This window comes from Artibeus jamaicensis, unplaced genomic scaffold (assembly GCF_021234435.1).
Source record: "Artibeus jamaicensis isolate MK-2021 breed Jamaican fruit bat unplaced genomic scaffold, CSHL_Jam_final scaffold_369, whole genome shotgun sequence".
Classification (NCBI taxonomy): domain Eukaryota; kingdom Metazoa; phylum Chordata; class Mammalia; order Chiroptera; family Phyllostomidae; genus Artibeus; species Artibeus jamaicensis.
The window spans coordinates 2,952,643-2,973,691 of record NW_026522042.1 but is presented as its reverse complement, the minus strand read 5'-3'; the positions used below and the strand labels follow the sequence as shown (position 1 = coordinate 2,973,691).

The 21,049-nt window shown below is 51.6% G+C and overlaps 1 protein-coding gene across 1 annotated transcript in view; it reads left to right on the top strand.

The window, feature by feature from the left end:
* The window catches only part of ITGA1 (integrin subunit alpha 1), a 138,107-nt gene that overhangs the window by 73,966 nt on the left and 43,092 nt on the right, over positions 1 to 21,049 (top strand). The window contains exons 7-9 of the mRNA XM_037145112.2: positions 6,871 to 7,019; positions 10,471 to 10,621; positions 14,569 to 14,734. Coding sequence (XP_037001007.2) covers positions 6,871 to 7,019; positions 10,471 to 10,621; positions 14,569 to 14,734 — 466 coding nt within the window. The remainder of the gene's footprint in view (positions 1 to 6,870; positions 7,020 to 10,470; positions 10,622 to 14,568; positions 14,735 to 21,049) is intronic.

Here is a 21,049-nt window from a genome sequence, read left to right as displayed (position 1 = left end):
AAATATACTAATGGAACAATGTCTAGATCGTTCCCATCAAGAGGGTAGCATAGCATTAAACCAGGCAAAACGAAGGAGGGAAATTCATTAAATTTTAGGGATATGATTTATCTGTCTTTTCACCGCGCATTTGACGGCCTTTTCCCAGAAGCCTTCACCGGGAGGCCTGATTCATGGCTGCACCGTCTGAAAGGCCTCTGGGCGGCTGCGTGTCCTTGTCCATCAGGCTGTCGTTCCTGAACTCGGTCTTCAGTGAGGTGCATCTTGTCACTCGCTGGCCTCCTGGCCTCCGGGTGCCCCACTCCCGTACATCACTCACCTGAGTCACCTTCCCCAGGTGAGGCTCCGATCCTGGCATTTCCCTGATAAAGATCGACCATCCCTGCCTGCGGGAGAACATTCCCATCTCTTCAGGGGACTAGGAGGCATTTGTCGCCTGGTGCCAGTCCTGTCCCCTGCCTCCTGCCTCCCCGGTGCCTGCCTCTCTCCCTCCCCACCCCTCCCCTTGCTCTGTGCTCAGGTGACCCCCGCCTCCAATGCCCTCCTGCACCCCAGGCCCCGCGTGCTGCGGGAACTTCTTAGGCTCAATCCAAGTGTCACTTTCTGCCGTTTGCTGTGACTGTTCCACCCACCTTCCCCCGGGAAGCTCCCTCCCCACCCCGTTCCCACGGTATTTGCACACCCGTCCCTCAGCGTGGCACTTTCTGAGGCGTGTGTGTGTCTCCCAGGGTGGGCGCTGTGATTTCCACCATGGCAGCTGGTGCCGTCGTCCTTGGACTCCAGAATCCAGTCCAGTCGTATGTGTCGCCTGGCACCTCGGGCGGGGGCAAGCCATTTACGCTGAAAAAACCTAGTTCCTGGAAGTTTTCTTTTCTCTCGTGTTAAAATCATTATTGTAATGGCCACCATCTCTCACGCTGCTTCACGAAGTTATGGAGCTCAAAGGCGCTGGCTTGTGGGGACCCCCCGCCAAGACTCCCCTTGACCTTGCGTTTCGAGCTTCTCTTCCTGGGTGTTCACACACCAGCCCGTTCACCTGCAGCCCCGACTCCTCCCACAGTCTTCTCCCCTCGCACAAACTGGCTCCGGTCTCCCAGCGTGGGTCCACACTGCCGCCGCCTCTCCTCCCAGCACAGGCCTGGGTCTCTCACCTGCCGAGTTTCTTCGTGTTGCTGGGAGCTCGTTTGATCTGCCTGTGAGCTGGCCCGTTCGTGTCCTCGTCCGCAGTGACAGAGGTTAAGCCTGGTGTCAGCTCACAGCCTCCCATTGGTGTGTGGGGACAGCGACCTTGGATGGCAGCCTGTCTTAGTGCCATGTCCCCACCCTGACTCGATTCCCTTCGAAGCGTGTCATGAGGCAGGGCCCTTGTGCCACAGTTTGGGGGAAAGGAAATGCACGTTGGCCGGATGCAAAGCTGGGGCTCTTGTCGGGCTAAGCAATCACATGTCTTAGGGAGACCCAGAACATGTCGTCATTCTACCCTACCTTTACTTTCTCGCCTAAGGAAGCCACTGACTGCGTGACAGGGGTTGTGAATGGATCTTAGCTCTTGCTGGGCATTGAACTGCAGGCACTGGTGTGACTCCGATTTAACAACACAAGGGAGTAATCAATTCCAAATGGGTGAACATCCCACCCCTTCCTCACCCTCCCTCAGTCAGCGTATTTAATAGCTCTGTTAAGCATCCTCTTTCTTACACCCCTGTCATTCTGGTGTGACTTCACGTTTTGTGGAAAACAGGAAAGCCTTCCTCCCAGGGGTTCCTCCCAGGGTCCCCCTCCTGAGGTCCCCACTGTCACCATCCTCCTCCGACATATCTGCCCCCAGAAATGAAGCCGTTTAGGGCATTGATTTATTGTAATTCAGCAGCTACTTAGGAAGCGTTTCATTGATTAAGTAGCATGCTAGGTGTCCTGGGCAGTGCAAAGAAAGACTAAAACTCTGTTCTCGATGCCCAGAAAACGTCCTGTTTAGAAACGAGGCCGAGGCGTACCCTCGGATAACTGCGGTGCGTGACACTGAATGAAAAGGACAATTAATCAGTCTTCACAAGTGGGAGACTCGTAATATTGTAAAGCAGTGCTCTCCGAACTATTTTGTGGGAGGTGTGGAATGTGTCCCTCACAAAATAAATAATCCCTTCATAAGAATAAACTGTATCTTCCATTTCACGGTCCGCTGTGCACGTTCTTACGTTAAAGGCTCCGAACTCGCGTCAGAGGGATTTGTGTGCGATTTGGAGCAGAGCAGTTGGGACGCATTCCTGCTTTTTTGCACCATTTCAAAGTTGCGGGTTTTTTCCTTCATGTCAGCGGCAGAGGGAGAGAAAAGAGAGATGGGGACAGGAGCAGTCGGGGGGGGTGTCACTGTGAAGACGTGTGTTTAACTGGTGTTTCCCGTTGTCTTCGGGGTCACTGGCCCACAGAACCCTTTTTTAAAAATTGCACCTAGCAACATACGAAGGGTGCCTGTGCTCCCGGGGAAGGGAGAGGGTGGAGGGTAGTTTGGGGTTTAGCTGAAGAAGGATTATAAATCCTCTGTGTGGGGGGAGGTTTTGTGACCTGACAGCGACCTCTAGTTCGTGGAACAGAACCCTCAGGCTGCTCCCTTCCACAGCCCGAACCAGCTCTTAGGTCTCGTCGGCCTTGGATTGCAGTGATAGGCCTGACTTTTGTTCTGCTGATCGACAAGTCCAAGTGCATCTCCCAGGCCAATGCATCCATTTCATTAGTCCCTGAGAAGGAACTGTCTCTTCTCCTTGTGACCATCACCCCCTTTATGAGTCTATCATTACTCTATCTGCACCCACTCTTTTACTGATGTCTTCAGCTTCTCTCTTTCCATTCTCCCTCTTTCAGAAAAAGCCCACAAGTAGCCCGGTCCCTTCTGCAAGCTCCCACCCTGCTTTCCGTTCAGCAAAAATGCCTGGAGTCTTTCTACCCCCATCACTCCCCGCAGCTCCCCACCCCGGCCCCTGTTCTTTGGGCCAGGCGCTGCTCCGAGTCAGCCATGATGCTCGTTGGTTGGTTTCTTTTTCTCGATTCCTGTCATGATTTAAATGCCTTATCATCGGACATGTTTTCCAGGCTCCAGACTGCTTTGATGTCTCCTGTTCTATTTAAACCCCTGTATCTTCTCTTTATCTGGGGAGCTGGAGCTTCCCTCCCCCACAGGCCTCCGGCTGCGAGGCGGTGAATATGTTTGCGGTTCCCCGTATCCCTGCCCCCTCGAAACGCGTGCCCACCCCTTGGCTCACTTTGTGTCCTGTCGTTTACCTCTCATGGTTACTGAGTCTGTTGCCCACATACACGTTCTGCTGGGGCGAATCTATTCCATGTGCCCCAAATTACACACATAGCTGGGACTGAAACTATTTGCATTGAATTGGGGTTCACCAATAGTCAGCAAAGCAGCATGTATGTTCATTTTGTCTATGACCATTTTCCCATCATAAAATTAATGAACAGGCCGTTTTCCGGGGAAGACAGCAGCCGTCCTGTGTCTGGTCCCTGAAGTCTGTATCAGCCGGGGACCCACAGTAAATGCCATCTCCCTGAGACTCGGGTTTCCACTGCCCTCTCTTCTCATTTCCCACACCACTTTGTGTCTCTCTTTTGCTGCTTATCATTCTTCCCCTCCTAGCTCAGTTTCCTAGTTGCTTATGTGAAATGTTACAGTCACGCTGTAAGAATGCATGAAGGTCAACTGTGAGCAAAGCAAAACAGTGGGAAGAGATAAGAGAATACCAAACGCGGTGGCCTAGTCCACGCTCTTTGCCCCTGCGTTTTGCCCCTTGGTCCTGACCATGCATTTGGAATGGGAAAGCACACAGAATGGTTGGAAGAATGTGGTGCCCACGGGGGCAGGACAGGCAAGTCTGCTCGGAGCTCCAACAGGAGGAAGCTGGGCCGGGACTGCACTGCCGACCAAGGGGGGAGCATCCCGCAGAGGAAGTGCAATGAGAACCGTACAGTCGGGTGGAACTCCGCTTAGTTGGAGGGAGTAGGAAGGGCACCTGGTGCAGAGAGAGCGCCCGCCGGGAGACCCAAAGGCCAGCGAGGACGGAGACGGCGAGGCAGACCAATAGTGACCGAGGCCGGGGAAGAAAGCTGAATTTTAACCAACAGGCCTGCCATTGCAAGGGATAGCTTGAGGTGTGACCCGTTTTCTATTTGAATTAGAATGAAAGTTCTCTTTGGAAATGTACTTCAGAGTCATTGGTGTAGACAGTGAGGAGGTATTAGCATTTTTTCTAATGAAGAAGGCACGTGATGAAGGAATTTCAGGACAGTTAATCTAAGTAGAAGGATCTGAGGAGAGTGGAGAGGGAGGGCGAGGGCAAGCTCAGCGGAGGAGAGACCAGCCGCTGCCAGGGTCCAGGGTCAAGGCCGTGACACCTGGCCTGGACCGACAGAGAAACACACGGTGGAGCCAGAAGCTGGAAGCAAACCCTGAAAGAGGGAACCCAGTGATGGGGATTTAACACGGAAGTGCTTCCACAAGAAAATAGGAAGGAGCACGGGGCAGCCGAACAGGGTAGCACCAGAGAACAAAGACGGCGTGGCTGCAGGTGAGGTCCAGGTGCAGCCCGATCTGGAAGGGGCGCCGGCATTGCCCAGGGGGCAGGGCCGGGCCAGGGAGGGCGAACAAACTTCGGGCGCTTCTGTCTCCGGGAACCTTTGGGGCAAAGCAGCTCTCGCGGGGTCTCAGGGGGAGCCGTCAGAAGCCAAGTCTGAAGACAGGGCGAGGGAATGGGCAGGCCATAGTAAAGGCTCTGACACCTTTGTGCTTACGGAGAAGAAGCTGATGGGACCGAGATTGAAGTTACACGGACGGGTAGGGGAGTGGGCAGACAGACAGCGGAGAAGTGAAGCCCTGGCCGCCGACTCACCCAGGTGTTCAACGCTTTTTGCTGTTCCTGGTGTGGAGATGAGTCTGTAAGATATAGCAAGTTCCAGTGGAAACCGTATGGTACAAAACAGCCTTGTGGAGTTGGCGTGATTTCCACCTTGTCTCATGTGACCTCCTCCCGTGTGTAAGCCCGACACTCTCTCTCTCCCGAGTGGGAAACAGCTTATTACGGCATTTGATTGAACTCAGTGTACAAGAGCAAGGTACATTCCTTAGGAAAAAGTAGTTGGACTTTTGGGCGGTGCCGGGCTTGAGGTTCACGGGCTGAACTTGGAAGTGAGACCATCCTACAGGTGGTAGGGGGTTTCTCTAGAACATTGGGTCCCAGGAGCACAGTGAAGGAGATAATTCAGACTGAGCCACAGTTGGAAGTCAGCCAAGTGAGTTAATGGAGGGAAAACAAGGTTAAAAGAGTTAAACATTTGCAAGTGAGTGATTATGGTGATGGGCCGTGGCATCTAGGCTGGGTACGAAAAAATGGCAGGATCTAAAATACATGGAAATTTTGCTGTGGTCAAGGAGCGAATGAGTTATATGAGGTGAATAGCTGAAGTCCACGGTCAGAGGGAAGATCACTTGAAATCGAGATTGAGGTGTTACAGTGTTTCCAGATGACAAGGTCGATGATACGACCTTGGGAGTGGACAACACAGGTGCGCTAGAGGAAAAGATCAGGGAGGCTCAGGACGTCAACGAAACGAGAGACTAGGGCGTTCCGCAGACTCACTCGAGCAGTAGGACGACCAAGAGGAATGACGAGAGGGGCATTTCTCAGAGGTCTGCACCCTCCTGCTTGATTAAATAAAAACCAAAGGAAATAGAAACAAAGCCAGCTCTGTGCAGTGTCCCGAATGGATGAGCCATTAACTTCCACGGTGGCATTCCTCTACCTTGGAGCCCAGACCAGGCATAATGGTTATCCCAGTAGCAAAATCATCCCACTTGCGTTTATACTGAACGTTTACGTACACAAAGACAGCATCTAGCCTGCAGGAGTCCCCTTAGTAATTCCAGCTGACTGCCTCACTCAGCCTTTAAAGAAGGGCATGACAAAGGAGTAAGAAAAATAGGCGTCTCTGGGGTGGGGAGGGGACTATGGACCAGGGGAAATCGAACCTGGGGGCGTGTTACTTTCTTTATCCTCTGACCCTGTGGGGACTCGGCCAGTATGATCTGATCTGTGGGAAAGAGGGGAAGAAGGAAGGAGGCGGTGGGAGGGGCGGACAGAACGAGGAAAGGGGGTGGACGAAGGGCTGATCTGAGAGATGCCTCGGCCGAGCCATGCGCAGCCTGCAGCGGGCGCATGTTCTTGCCGTGTAACCCTGCTTGCAGGCCCGGCTTCTCCAGCTCCGCTCGGCCCGTGTTGCCCGGTCTGGGCTCACGGACCATCTTTCTGCTCTTGGGCACACCTCCCTCTTCCCGGTCTCAGCTTCTTCCCGTCCACAGCCCCCTCCGAGGGTCTCACCCTGCCTCTCAGCCACCATCCAGGGCAGGCCTCCTAGCACCAACAAGGTCTCCCCTGGAATATCACTTCTGCCAGCCCTTCCCGGAGCCCCTGTTTTAAATTCGGGCCCTCGGTTGTACTTGGGGGTAACAGCTTTTCTGTGGATTTGAGGGGTCCTGTGTTGGATCCCTGTCTCCCGGGTTGGAAACACCATGAGAGTGAATGCAGAGACTGTCAGGGTGTCCTGCCCCCCCACAGTCTGCATGAAAGTGGCTGAAGGGGTGAACCAGCCCTTTGAGGGGGTTTAGCAACAACACGTGTTTTTGTCCTTTGGGCCGTGAGTGTGTCCACAAACAGCACATTATTGCTGTCGAACTAGCAGGATTTGTGCTCTCGTGGACTTTTAAACTCATCCGAGAGACTCAGATCGCCTCCCATCTGCACGTTGAAGCCGATCAAAATTGGAACTGGGCGTATGGCTAGATGGGTAACTCACAGTGGCTTGGTGTTTCAGGTTGGAATTGTGCAGTATGGAGAGAACGTCACCCACGAGTTCAACCTCAGCACCTACGCGTCGACGGAGGAAGTGCTGGTCGCTGCCAACAAAATAGTCCAGAGAGGCGGCCGCCAGACGAAAACAGCCCTTGGAATAGACACGGCCAGGTACGCGTTCGAAAGCCACCCAAAGTCTGCACAAAAACAGCTGCTCACGATGTGCCCTCTGTCGCGTGGATGGCGCATTTACCTTGGGAACGTTTAAGGCCGTCTTGTGTAAAGCCAGGTTCGGCCAATTAGCTGGCAGCTGAAGAAACAAGTTTTTTTGTCATAGTCTCAACATCCCTCGTATCTTTCCTGTAATTCCATGGGTTTATTTGATGAAAAAATGATAAAAAAAAATCATGGTGTTCTACTGCATCATGTTCTTGGGTATGAAGACATAATATGAATGACTATCTTTTCCCTTCATTCTTTGTTTTCAGCTTCTAAGATTTTTAATCTTAAAAAAAATGGTTAGTCCACAGCTACTCAATATATACTTATATTTTAGTATGTCTGTAATTTTACCATACCTGATTTGGGGTTATGGAGGATCTCAAACAAGAGGTCTCAAAATGCTGACTTCCAAATTGCCTTGTTGGAAATCATTCTTGGTGTGAAGATGAAAAGAAGTGGCAAGGATTTCATTTGCGATGCTCACACAAGATCCTTCTGACCCTCTGCAGGTTCCCTCTGTCCCCTGCTCCCTCCCTCCCTTTTGCAGTCCCCTCCCCACAGGGCTCATGGCCAACCGTGGTTGGAGGTCCTTCCCTTGTGATGCGGAGCCTCTTTTCCATGTTTTTTCTGATTCCATTTAACTCTTACCTCTCACTGTGAACCGCCTTCATCCCTACTGGAGCCAGTCCGCTTCTGAACGAAAACTAGACAATATCCTAATCACGGCTAGCCTCGTAAGCAGTCCTGCATGTTAAGGGCATGTGTGTAAAGTGGCTCAGCACCTGGAAGCTCTCCAGAGCTGGTCACCTGTGTGCGCCCTTCACCCGCCTCACCAGACCAGTGTTTTAATCAGGTAACATGTCAGGAAACATAGAAGTATCTAAAATTACAAAGAAGGATTGGATATTCAAATATTTTTAATTTCACATGCAGCTTCAGATTCATAAATGTTAGCAAAGCATGTGGATCGAGTTATACGGGGCCCAAGAGAAAGTAACTGCAAACAGATGGGGGATTTGCACTTACCTGCCCATCGGATCACTGGTTTGCACGCGTGCCTCAGTGTACTGAACACGCCCCTCCCGTTCCTGACTCCGTGTGACCGCACAGGCAGACTCGATCAAAGTGCCCTTTGAAAACTCTGAGCCTGTGGGGAGCTGTGCCTTTTCCGGAGGCAACCACCAAAGCATGAATATTCATCTTTGAGATGGACTGACGGGGCATCCGGCTGCCTTCGCTCCTGCGTAAACACCACTCCACACACTAGTCCCCGTGTGGTTTTGCCCATGCGTCTCACTGAGGGTCCCGCGGTGGGACTCAGGGGTTGTTGACCTTTGTGTGAGATTACAGTGTGGTGTGGTACAACCGCACAATCTTCTTGCACATTAGCTTTTCATGTGTAAGCATATTTTTAATGACTCTTTTTTGCTTTCAGGTAGAGCTGGTGTCAAAAACTATTTTTACTTTTTTAGAAACCTTTACTTCCCTCTTCATTGTCTCCCAGTTCAAAATATTTTTGTGTCTCTGGATCCCTACCCCAAATATTCTTTCTTTTCAAGAGGGTCACATGTTCAAGCATAAGAACTCGATTCTCTTATCCTAAAGAAAAGGGTTCTCCTGGGATTTTTCTCCTGTTTCAAAGCCTGAAGGGAGGTCCCTGTTTAATGGAAAGAAAGGTCACTGGATGGTGGTCTTTGGGGGTCAAAGGCAATTTTCCAAAGACAATTGGAACAGAAAGGGCAGACGCGGGGGTCAGCCAGTGGCTACCACCGCATCACAGAGAGCCTGCGCCGGGGAGATGCTCCCGGGGGCGGGCCTTTTACCAAGGGCGGGCCTTGAAACCCCCGCCGCGGAGGTTTCAAGGGAACCAGGAGGTTTCAGGGATTCTCTAGGGAACTCAAACTGTAAAGGAGACTGAATTTCATGGCCTTCATATTGAACTTCGTTTAAATACTAGCCTTTAGCCTGTCTCCTCCTTCACTTCTGTGCGTAAAGAAGCCAGAAAGTGGGGGCAGCACAGGAGGCGGAGCCACACGGTTCCCCGTGATCAATATTTTCCTCATATTTTTTTCCTCTTGAAAATGTTAGGAAAAAATGTAAAATGTAAAAAAGTTACAGCAAAATATGTACGCATCAAACAGAACCAAGACGGACGTTACTAGCTGGTCACGCTTTAAGCCCCTCGAAGGGGAAGGTTGTCACAGATGAAATCCCTCCGCTCGCCTCGCCGGGCTCCTTCCCCCTGCTCAGGACAGACGGCTCCTGTGCCCGTGCTGGGCGTCCGCGGGGAAACCGCGTGTCCGCGGGGACACTGCGCAGTGCACACTGTCTGCAGGGTAATTCGGGAGCGATGTTTCTTCGGCATCACCCGCACCGCAGCTGTTCTTCCTCCCGGCCGAGTGCAATGTTTAAATGAACCGTTCAGTACAAGGATGGCTGCATTTTATGCCAAAATAGGCAAAATATTATATAAAATCCTTATATTATTCCAGTCCTAAGTAAAATACACTCTTTTCTTCCAAGACCACAGAGAGAAAAATGAGCTGAATAAAATAAAGTAATTGAGAGAGAGAGTGTGTGTGTGCGGGAGTGTGGGGTGCAGAGGTGGGAAAGTGTGTGTGCGAGAGTGTGCAAGTGCAGAAGGCGGGAAAGTGTGTGTGTGAGAGTGTGGGGTGCAGAAGACAGGAAACGGAAATTGTCAGCGAGGGCATCTGCCTGTCCCCCGCCGCCTCTGTCCACCTGCCCCAGGAGCCTGAGTCCCGAAACCCGGGCCAGACCTCCGCCGCTCCTCCAGCAGACCTGGGCCCTCCAGCCCTCTCCGGCCACCAGGTCCGGCCACCTCTGTCTGCAGTCCTTAGTCCTCTCCCTGCCTCCATCCTCCTGTCCCCAAGAGCACCTTCCAGCACGCGCAGCCGCACCAACATTCTAGTATCTCCCATCTCACCCCCCCGCTCAGCACGTCTCCAAGCTGCTCTCTGCTGGTCCGAGCGGGGGTGTCAGGGGAGGACAGAAGCCGAAGCTGTGGCTCGAAGCAGCAGGAAGAGGCCTGTTGGGAAGAGAAGGAGGGTTTAAAGAGCAAGGCGGGGAGAGCCAGTGAGATCCGACCTCCTCTAGACCTGCTGTCTGCTCCCGTCACACCTCCCTTTGAAGGGTCCAAGGAGTGAAGCCCTTGTACCTGGGACAGATGGTGATTAGCAAATGGGGAGCTCCCCATCTTCTGGAGTTGCCCTAAAACTAGGGCAAGTAGTGGTCATTGTGCCCCCCGGCCTGGACAGTGGGCATCAGTGTTGACCTTGGGGCGAGAGCCCAGGCTCCCTGGGTTTATGTTCCCGTTCTGCTCCTCCCCCTGCCTCACCTTGGGGGGGGGATGTTTTATCTGCTTCCCTTTTGTCTGTTTCAGGAAAGAGGCTTTCACGGAGGCCCGGGGCGCCCGGAGAGGGGTTAAAAAGGTCATGGTCATTGTGACCGATGGCGAGTCTCATGACAACCACCGACTGAGCCAGGTCATCCAGGACTGCGAGGACGACGGCATCCAGCGGTTCTCCATAGCTGTGAGTACCGGCCCCGACGCTCTCTGACTCCGGGTGTGACAGCGGCGCTGGCTGCGTGTCAGGGGTGTGGGACAGAAGCCACAGGAACGAGGTCGGGAGGAGGCACTTCTCCCCCAGGGGGGAGCTCTGCAGAGGCAGGGTCCGGTCTGGTCCCTCTGTGTCCTCTGTGCCCAGTGCCAGACCAGGGAGTCGACACACAGCACTGAAGCCAAGGAAGGAAGAACGTGAGGAAGGATGGAAGGAGGACAGACACAGGGATGGGAAAGGCGGGGAGGGGAGGAGAGAGGGAGGGAGGGAGAAGGGAGGGGGAATGGAAAGGAAGATGCGCCAGGTGATAAATAAACATTGCCCGCTAATTAATAATTCTTCCCATAATTTGGGAGGGTGGAAAATCAGGGCACGCCCCTTACAATAATCTCTAAATGTCAAGGATGATATTTCCACACCTACAGCATTTTGAGTTGCAGGAAAGAAGCATCGGGTCGCCTAAGTTGTTGTCCACCCCGGACAGTCTACCCCGAAATGTAGGAGAAGTCCCTGCTATGGGAGGGCTTTCTTGGGGGCCCCACAGTTTGTGGGGGCCCCTCTGCACAGGCCACCTCCAGGTGTGACTGCAGGGTGGGGAGGAGTCTGGAGATGCTGGTGGTGGCTTGTGCCCTCTGTGCAGGGCCCAGTCCACTCCGCTCCACGTCCCCCGCCGTGCAGCCCCAGCGAAGCAAAGACGTGTTTTCTCTGTAATGACACGTAAGCTGGACAAGAAGGGCAGAGGGACCAGAGAAGACAGTTTCTCTGGTTCCGAGGGAGCACCCCACCTGCTAGTGATGACGGAGAGAACACCCGCGTGCTCTCTGGGAACACACCCGCACCAACAAACACACCTGCACCAGCACAGGGCAACCCGTTCTTGATGGGTGGTATTTGCCTCCAAAGACACAAGTGCAGAGAGAGAGGCTGTCTGAATACATCATACCTCTTATTAGTGACTTTTTTCTCAATCAACCTCTATTAGTTCCGTGAAATCATTTGATTTCACTTTCTGGTGTCACCCCATGGTGAGGCACACTCAGAAAAGAGACCTTTCAGACGTGGGAAATAAGGCAGTTACTGCTCACCTGACACTCTGTGCCTAACAATGGTTCCTTCATGTCTGTTTCCGGCTTACCTCTTTCCCTGTCCCTCACCAGGTTTAACTTTCATTCCCCCCTTTTATGAACAAGGAGAGCAAGGGGCCACAGCCCCCAGAGCCGTAGACCACACGGCCAAGTCTCCCGACTCCCCCAACCAGACCCACCTCACTGACTGTGAGACCCATGCCTCCAGCCCCAGGCCCCGTGACCCCGGCTTCTCTTTGCTGCTGCCCAGATCTCTGGGAGGTGCTGGGACAGTGCTCACCTGTCCCCACTCCCAAAGAGCCCACGGTCTCTGCACCTCACCCCAGTTTCTACCACATCTACCGAGCTGCCCACTCAGGAGCCCAACACAGGTGGCAACCTGTGCCATCACCATTAACAACCAAGGGAGCCCCGCTCCAGGCCTCGGACACCAACAGGGACTTCCCCGTGGCCCTGGAGCTGCTAAAGGAACACAGAGGCGAAGTCAGGGAGTAAGCACCCTTCTGGGGCAAAGCTGCCCCCAGGAGACGCAGGTGTGCCCCCTTCGCCAGCCCCCAGGGGCCTGTGTGAGCGGACTCTGCAGCAGACTCACGGCATTTTCCAGAAGTGATGACGCTGAGCAGGAGAAGGGTGGGGGAGGGCAGAGGACACTGTGCTTTGGAGTCAGAAAGCCCTTGGTTTTTTTTCTGCCTTTGCCATGTCCTGGCTCCAGGACCGTGGATAAGTTACTTCATGCCCTGAGCTTCAGCTTCTTTATCTGTCAAATAGGGTCCTATGGTCTCTCCTCCTCTGTCTCGGGCAAAGAATCAGAGAGATAATGACTGTGAAAGCACCCGGCACAGTGGCAGCCCAGTCAGCATTTTTGTCTTAGGATCTTTATCTCAAGGAGGTTGCAAGCGTGAAATAATCAGATCAGTGTTTTGGAGCTGGCAGGGATCTCAGAGGTAGATCGTGTTACCTCCTCGCTCAGAAACCATCAGAGATGCGCCCCCCCCCAGATGACAAACCCACTCTCAGAGACAGGACCTTAACGACTGCATCCGACCCGAATTTCCAACCCTCCACTGGGCTGTACACAGGGACGACTTTTCACTGCACCATTTGCTTTTTCACTCAGAGAATAAGATAGAATAAAACGAATCAGTTTCTCTTTACCCTCGTTTTACTTCTGTGAATTATCTTTTGACACTTACTGTTCATTATTACCTCTCCGTTACTGTAACTATTTTAGCGTCGTCCACGGTTGAGAACAATTCCGTACGGCCCGGCCTTCACTCGGGGATACCACTCACGAGTAGGGGCTACTGCTGGTCTCCTCAGTGGGCACAGCCAGGGGTGCCCACCCTGTCCCCGACAGCTGGGTCCCAAAGGTGCTATGGTTCGTTCAGCTGCCCCCAGAGGGCAGAGTCTAGCACCCCAGGCGTCACAGCCAGGCCGTGAACCGAGTTAACCATCCGCGGCATCCACACATTAGAGAGACCTCAGTGGGAAGAAAGCAGCTATCCGTGGACGCCCTTAATTGTAAGGGCGTCTTCTCTCACCTCTGTTTACATGGTGTCTGGCCACACGCTCAGCACTTCTTGCTGTTACATCACTGTGCTTCTCTTTGTTGGGCCCCTAGTTCACTCTTCATACTTTGCCTCGCATCTGGTCACCAAGAGGTCCCATAATTGCATTAATCTTCCTGGAGGACCATGAAATCATGAGTTCCTTTCCCATTTGAATCAATGAATTATGGATTATCCAACTGCTCTTCAAAATGGTATAAATAAAAACATGTAAGAAAATTTCATGCTAGCAATAATTGTTACTTTCCCAACTCATGCGTCTTTTCCCCAGTGAGTCCTGTGTGCTTCAGCTTGTGCCCAGCCAGGCAGTGGGACCGTGATTTTGCTCCCTGCCTCGTACATCCGCACGGAAGGTTTGACGTGTTTCTCGAGGCCCCTGCGTGCTGCTCGGGAGCCAGTCTGCCTCTGGGCTGGCCGGTTATCGGCTGGAACGTTGTGGAGAGAGGAGGACTGGCTACAAAGGAGAAGAGGGAACTTCGGGGTGATGGGCACATTCTGCTCCCCGATGTGGTGGGGCCACACATCCTGGGTTCGCCAAGACTCCAAATCAGACATCGACCAAGGGTGCATTATACCGTATATAAATTACATCTCAGTATACCGTACTTCAGAAAATAAACTGCGTGTTTGAGGAAACCTTCTAGGTTATCTAAATAATTGCAGTTAGCTGTAACAGATCACTCCCGCCTCCCTTCTCTATGAAAACAAATGTCTCTCTCTGTAGCGCTTGGCTTCAAACAGGAAGTCTCAATTGCTGTTTTCCAGATCGCCAAGTTAGATTACTTCTGAGTCTGATATCTGCTTAAAATATACATGTATTAGACCGCCCCTTGGTAAGATGTTCAGGAAGAACTGCCAGTTCAAGGTCAAGCAACTCACTTGCTAATTGCTTTGCCAGCAAACAGTGATGTCACTGGCTAGCATAATGCGACATTCCGAGACATTCAGAAATTATGCTGTTACTTTTAAACTGTCAGGTCTTAGAGATGCAGCTGTTAGTCCACAAGTACACAGGAATACAAAAGAGGAGACTCTCACGAACATACAGGGTTGCCCTTAAAGTCTCCTACACCAACTATAGTTTGTTACAGTTACTATTAAAGAATCTATGTATTCTGGTAATTATCCCTCCAAGAATATGGAAGTACATCAAAATCGCATTATGCTAAGATACCAAACCACCTCTTGTTCACTGGCAAGATGCTTGAGACCCTTGTTTAATGCACAGAATTTAAAATCTATCCTTGCCATTTCTGTTGCCTCCTAGATCCTTGGCAGCTACAGCCGAGGAAATTTAAGCACCGAAGCCTTTGTGGAGGAAATCAAGTCGATCGCGAGCGAGCCCACTGAAAAGCACTTCTTCAACGTCTCTGACGAGCTGGCCCTCGTCAGCATCGTGGAGGCTCTGGGGGAGAGAATATTTGCCCTGGAAGGTACGACAGTGTCTCTCGTTCTGCTCGTCCTATCTGCCACCCAAACGCATGGTGACGAGTGTTTGACGTCAATTCCCACCACGTGGCTAATGTGTATTTCCCGTGTTCAGTAGCCAGCACGGAACGGTGTCTGTGACTGTCGTTGAGATAGGTGGCAGTCCCACCCAGAGTGGTGTCTGCCAGGAGCTGTGTTTGTAAGGGACAGACAGGGCTGACCTGACAGCCGTTGGAGATGGTGGTCAGGGAGACACACAGGAACAAAAAGTGCCTGTGTGGCTAGAAAATGGAGACGCTTGTTCAGGTTTCGTCGTTGTCACTGTTTCATTCGGGGCGTCTGTGGGACAGCTCTTGTGCAGTAACCTCTGGGTCCATTTCTTTTCTCCTGCGTGCTCCTTGCCCCTTTGCAAGGTCTTCCCCGAGCGCTGCCTCCAGCCCGGGGCTGTGAGGCGCCGGTTCCCTGCATTCATCCAAGTCCTGTTACTTCTTCATAGACTTGGTCCCTGGTGACTGGCCATCCAGGAGGATGACTCAGGGCCCTGGGGACACGGTGGCAAGTGACTAGGGAACTGTGGAACTAGGTCCTTCCCTACAGAAGAGACGTTTTCACAGCCGTGTGTCAGGCAAACTGGAAAAGTCTCCTTTACCCTTCACGTTCTCTGATAATCTGGACACTCAGTGGGCGAGCCTTCTTTCCCACCGGGTGACCCACCAGCGCAAGCTGCCCCGAGGCTGCACCAGACCCAGTTGTGTCTGTCCTTGTGAGGACACACGGAAGGACTGTGGTTTTCGTATCTTGAACACGGACATCTGGAAGCACCCTCTTGTAACCCTGCTGAGCGCTGGAAATGGGAAACATGGAGACAAAGTGGGATGGGCGTGACTGAGAAAACAAGGACCGTGCTGAGCCCCAGGTGAGGAGGGAAAGGCAGGAGGTGACTGACAGAGAGTTCAAATGTACAGAGAGGGAAGGAAACAGCTCAGAGCAGTGGCCCTCAAACTTTTTTTGACACGGGCCCATGATAATAGTTTGTTTTGTGACCCAATGTGCCTACATCAGCACATATAAAACAAAACCTCACAAAATAACCTTTACTGTATGCAATGCACTCTGATACTTTCCCTTCTCTTCTATCCTCTTCTCTTTCAATTAAAAAAAAATGCTGGTTGAGGCTCACCCTGTTGATTTTGTGACTGGATCACAACCAGTCTGTAGAAAGTTCCATTTAGACATGACGGAGATCTACAGACCGTTCCCAGCTACCAGCAGACCAGCAGCTCGGGAAAGTGCTGGCGTTCTCTCTCCCTCTCTCTTCTTAACTGTTGTTCAAGTACAATTATCTCCACTTTCCCCCCACCATGCACCCCCTGCCCACTCTTTTTGGCTTCGTTCATGGAACCTTTACACACGTTCCTTGATGACCCTTCCCCTGTTTTCCCCCATTATCCCCTCCCCCATCCCCTCTGGTTACTGTTAGATTATTCTTTATTTCAGTGTCTCTGGTTATATTTTGTTTGCTTGTTTGTTTTGTTAATTAGGTGAGATCATATAATATTTGTCTTTCACTACCTGGCTTATTTCACTTAGCGTAATGTTCTCCAGTTCCATCCATGCTGTCATGAAGGGTGCCTCGGCCCGCGAGGCAGTCAACGGGGTCCGCCGATATACCTGTAACGGATGAAGGGGGATGGGACAGGAGGCGCGAAGAATGGCAGCAAGACAAAGGATTCTGATCAAGCTGCAAATTTTATTTCAAAATGGAGGGAGTTATATAGAGGAGGGCAGTGGAGGAAGTGCAGTGGATAGGTGGCGCGTGCTCTAGCCTGCGATTGGCGGGGGGGTGCATGGCGGGCGCGTGATCAAGGCACTGATTGGTGTGCCACCCGCATGTCCAGGAGGGGGAGTTCTATGGCTCCTAACCGCAGCATCCTGTTATTCAGGTCGGATTGTATCAGCCTGTTTCAGGCTTATCCCAGCACCCCAACATCTCCTCCCTTATTTTTATTTTTAAGGTGAGGAGTGGACTTTAACCGGCTAGGGGAGGCAGAGGTCTGGCTCCTCCTGAGCTCGTCCCGAGCTCTGAAGCACCTTTTTCGGAGGAGAGGGTTGGGGTGCTGACCTCTATGCAAGCCGACTTGCCTTTTTATTGCTTTGAGGGCGAGGAGAATGTAGATAGGGTAGACTTTAACCAGCTGGGGGAGGCAGAGGCCTGACTCCTCCTGGGCTCATTCTGAGCTTTAGGGTACCTTTTGGGAGGAGAGGAGTTGGGTACCAACCTCTTTGCAAGTCAGCTTACCTCTCAGGAGACTCGAAGTGGCCGTATGTACAGGCCTCTCCTTGCAGTGCTTTGCCTTGCACCCAGCGGTGTCTATCACAGCTACTTGGCTGTGAAGCATACCTTCGAGGGTTATGCTGCTCCCGCAGGAGGGGAACCTGGCAGGAATCGTGGGCTAGCATCCCAGTGGCTGTACGGCTCAGAGTCCGCTCCATGTTCCAGCATTTCTAATTGTTGATAGTGCACCTGAATAGGCCTTCCTAGTACACTGTTAAGTTGGTCTTTGGCTAAGTTGGTTACACGTCTAAGAATCCAGGGGGCAAAAGAGAGGATGAGGGTGATAGAAACTAAAGGTCCTAAGAGGGGAAGCGGGTAGGGGAGAATTCCGTTAAGTCCACCCCAAAGGGTGTGTTCGGAAAGTTCTTTTCCTTTACAGATGCAGGGTTGTCCAAATAGGGCGAGGCAGGGGTTTTGGGGTGGTCCTTCTCGTCCTCCGTCTGTCTTTAGGTATGGGAGTGTTCTGAGTAGTATAATGATGTTTATTCAGTGCGTTCTGTTTCCTGTAATAGAAAGGAGAGAGAAGTCCCTCAGGGAGTATGGCTTATCCCTGGGTTTGATTAGATGCCGGAGCAGAGGCGAACATAGTCACAGAGCTCTCCTTGGCGATAGGGGCAGATGGCATTTTGGCAAGCGGGGTTGGCATTTTCATAAGCTAAGTGTTTAACGAAAGCGTTTTTACTTTCGCCCGCGCCAAAGAGCCTCTCAGCTAATTCCTGTAAACGACTTATAAAATCACTGTATGGCTCATCTGGGCCTTGTCTTATTTTTTGCAAGAGAAGTGGTTGCGGTACCTTTTTGTGGAAGGCGCCTCCATGCTTTAAGACCCGCGGACTGGATTTGGGTTAAAAGTCCGGGGGGAAATTGAGCTTGTCTCTCATTGCTTTGATAGGGGGCGGAGCCAAGAAACTTAAGGATGGTCCAATTTTTAGAGGAGGATTTTCGCATATTGCGCTGGACAAACTGTTTAGCGGTGTCTTCATATTCGCTTTTCCAAAGAATAAAGTCACCTCCGCTCAGCGCTGCCTTTGCTAGAAAGAACCAATCATTGGGCGTGAGCCAGCGCTCACTAAGATTTTCAATTAGGGCAAGGGAAAAGGGAGCTGTGGGCCCGTAGTGTGTTACAGCAGCTTTGACTTTTTCTAGTGTTTTAAGACTAAGTTTTTTATATGTGTGAAAATAAGCTTGGGGGGTCGTAGTGTCTCTTGTACTGGGCTGTGCTTCGTCTATATCAGAAGGGGAGCTGTCAGAGTCTTCGGGGTCATCACTGTCAGGAAGGGGGGTAGCTGCAGCCGCAGCTGAACTATCTACGTTCTCGGTCTTATCTGGGCGAGTCTGGGATCTAGTAACAGGGAATGCTAAGGTTTCGTGGGGAGGGGGACTGATCGTAAGAGCGGAGTTCATTGGCAATGGTTTTGATATCTCGGATGAAAGAGAGGGTTTCCTGAAGGAAAGGCTTTGGAAACGGACTGAGTGCGGCGGTGGCCGCCAGCGGCAAAGCAGTGGGTGCCTTGCATGCCGCGGGCGGAATGGCGGAAGCGCCATGCACCGGAGGCGAAATGGCGGCGGCGGGTGCGTGACAGGTACTATAAGGAGGCGGTTTGAATGGTGGAAGGACTGCCGCTACGAGCGGCGGCCAGTCGGGATTATTGTAGCGAGCGGCCTCATACTCTAACTCTGCCTGTTCAGAGGGGTCTAACTGGTCGCCGGGGTCCTGGGAATTGGGGGGGTGGAGCAGAGGAATAGAACTCCTGAAGGGGAGGGTACAGAGAAGGGACTTGAGGGTCTGCATCTATTCGGATGGAAACAGAAGGACAGTTTGAAGGCGCTCGTGAGGGAGGTCGCAAAAGTAAGTCAGCACGATCGGGAAGGCCGTGGACTGAGGGGGCTTTGGAGGGGGCCGGGGATTGATTGCGGAGAATTTCTTGCCCTTCTTTGCAAAGGCGCTGTATGTCAGGGGAATTATTGTGGTTTTTAAGGATGTCTGTTATGAGGTTATAATAGTCAAAGGCAGTTATAGGGATAGTCTCGGGGCCAAAAACCTTATAATAGTCATTTAGACAGTTGCCTACACGGCGCCAGACGCGGGAGTCAATGCTACCCTCCTGAGGAAACCATGGGCAGATTTTAAAAACGAAAGTGAAAAAGGAATTCAAATCTTTTTTACGAACTCTTATCTTGCGCGCCTTGAGAGACTCTTTTAATTGAGCGACGAATGAATCACGTTGTGAGCATGCCTGTCCCATGGCTGGGTCTTACCTTTTGAAATGCCGCTGTCGGGGAACGGGGGACGTCAGGGAATGCCGGCGCGCGGTCGAGTAGTCGCGGTGAGCCGGGCGAAACGCTGCGATCGGAGGGGACAGCGGTCCGCACAGGCGATCAGCGGGGCCCCACGTTGGGCGCCAGTTGCCTCGGCCCGCGAGGCAGTCAACGGGGTCCGCCGATATACCTGTAACGGATGAAGGGGGATGGGACAGGAGGCGCGAAGAATGGCAGCAAGACAAAGGATTCTGATCAAGCTGCAAATTTTATTTCAAAATGGAGGGAGTTATATAGAGGAGGGCAGTGGAGGAAGTGCAGTGGATAGGTGGCTTCAAAGCGTGCTCTAGCCTGCGATTGGCGGGGGGTGCATGGCGGGCGCGTGATCAAGGCACTGATTGGTGTGCCACCCGCATGTCCAGGAGGGGGAGTTCTATGGCTCCTAACCGCAGCATCCTGTTATTCAGGTCGGATTGTATCAGCCTGTTTCAGGCTTATCCCAGCCCCCAACAGAAGGGTAGGAGCTTCTTCTTTCTTTCTGCTGCATAGAATTCCATTGTGTAAATGTACCATAGTTTTTTGATCCATTCATTTACTAATGGGCACTGAGGTTGCTTCCAGCACTTGGCTATTGTAAATTGTGCTGCTATGAACATTGGGGTGCCTAGGTTCTTTTGGATTGGTGTTTCAGGGTTCTTAGGATTAGGATTTGATCCAGTGGAATTGCTGGATCAAAAGGTAATTCCATGTTTAGTTTTCTGAGGAAATTCCATACTGGTTTCCACAGTGGCTGCACCAGTCTGCATTCCCACCCACAGTGCAGAAGGGTTCCCTTTCCCCCAAAACCTCTCCAGCACTTGTTGTTTGTTGCTTTGTTTGTGATGGCCATTCTCACTGGTGTGAAGTAGTTTTAATTTGCATCTCTCTGATGGCTAGTGATGCTGAGCATCCTTTCATATGTCTCTGGACCCTCTGTATGGCCTCCTTGGAAAAGTGTCCCTTCAGGTCCTTTGCCCATTTAATTGTTTGTCTTCCTGGAGTGGAGTTGTATGAGTTCTTTATATGTTTTGGAGACCAAACCCTTGTCTGAGGTATCATTTGCAAAAAATATACGGCACTCTTGTCATCAATCTGGCAAAGATCAGTGAGAAGGCGCCTTCAAGTATTGTGAACTTAAAGGTTCCAATTAAAGTTAAAGTGCCTCTCAGTCATTTAAACGAGAGGGCAGTTTGGAAGATTAAGATGATATATTTGAATTCTTGCTTGATTTCCCCATCGAAGCTCGTGCTATGAAAAAGGCACTCGCGGAGGGGCTCATTAACAAATTCATGCCAGGAAATAACTAGTAAATAAGTTTGATTCCACAGATTTGATGAATCTCATGCCTCAGTGCAGGGGCAGACAGATAGTCCTAAAATATGCTCTGTTTTTAACTTACCTATAAGGCCAAATAAATCAGTAACTCCCTACAGAAAACCACTAAATCCGCGTCGCCTCGGTCGCCTCAGGGGGCTGTGGCTTTGGGCGGGGGGTGTTTAGAGAGAAGCACCCTTCCACGGAGTGCTCCGGATTAGCTCTGCTTTTAGTGAAGAACTTCCAAATGGGCACAGGAATATATATATTATATATATACATTATAATGTATTATATATATATATATATGAATGGATGATTGCGAGTGGCATATGGCCCAGAGCCCTGTCACGAAGCCCCTCCTCATCTGTGA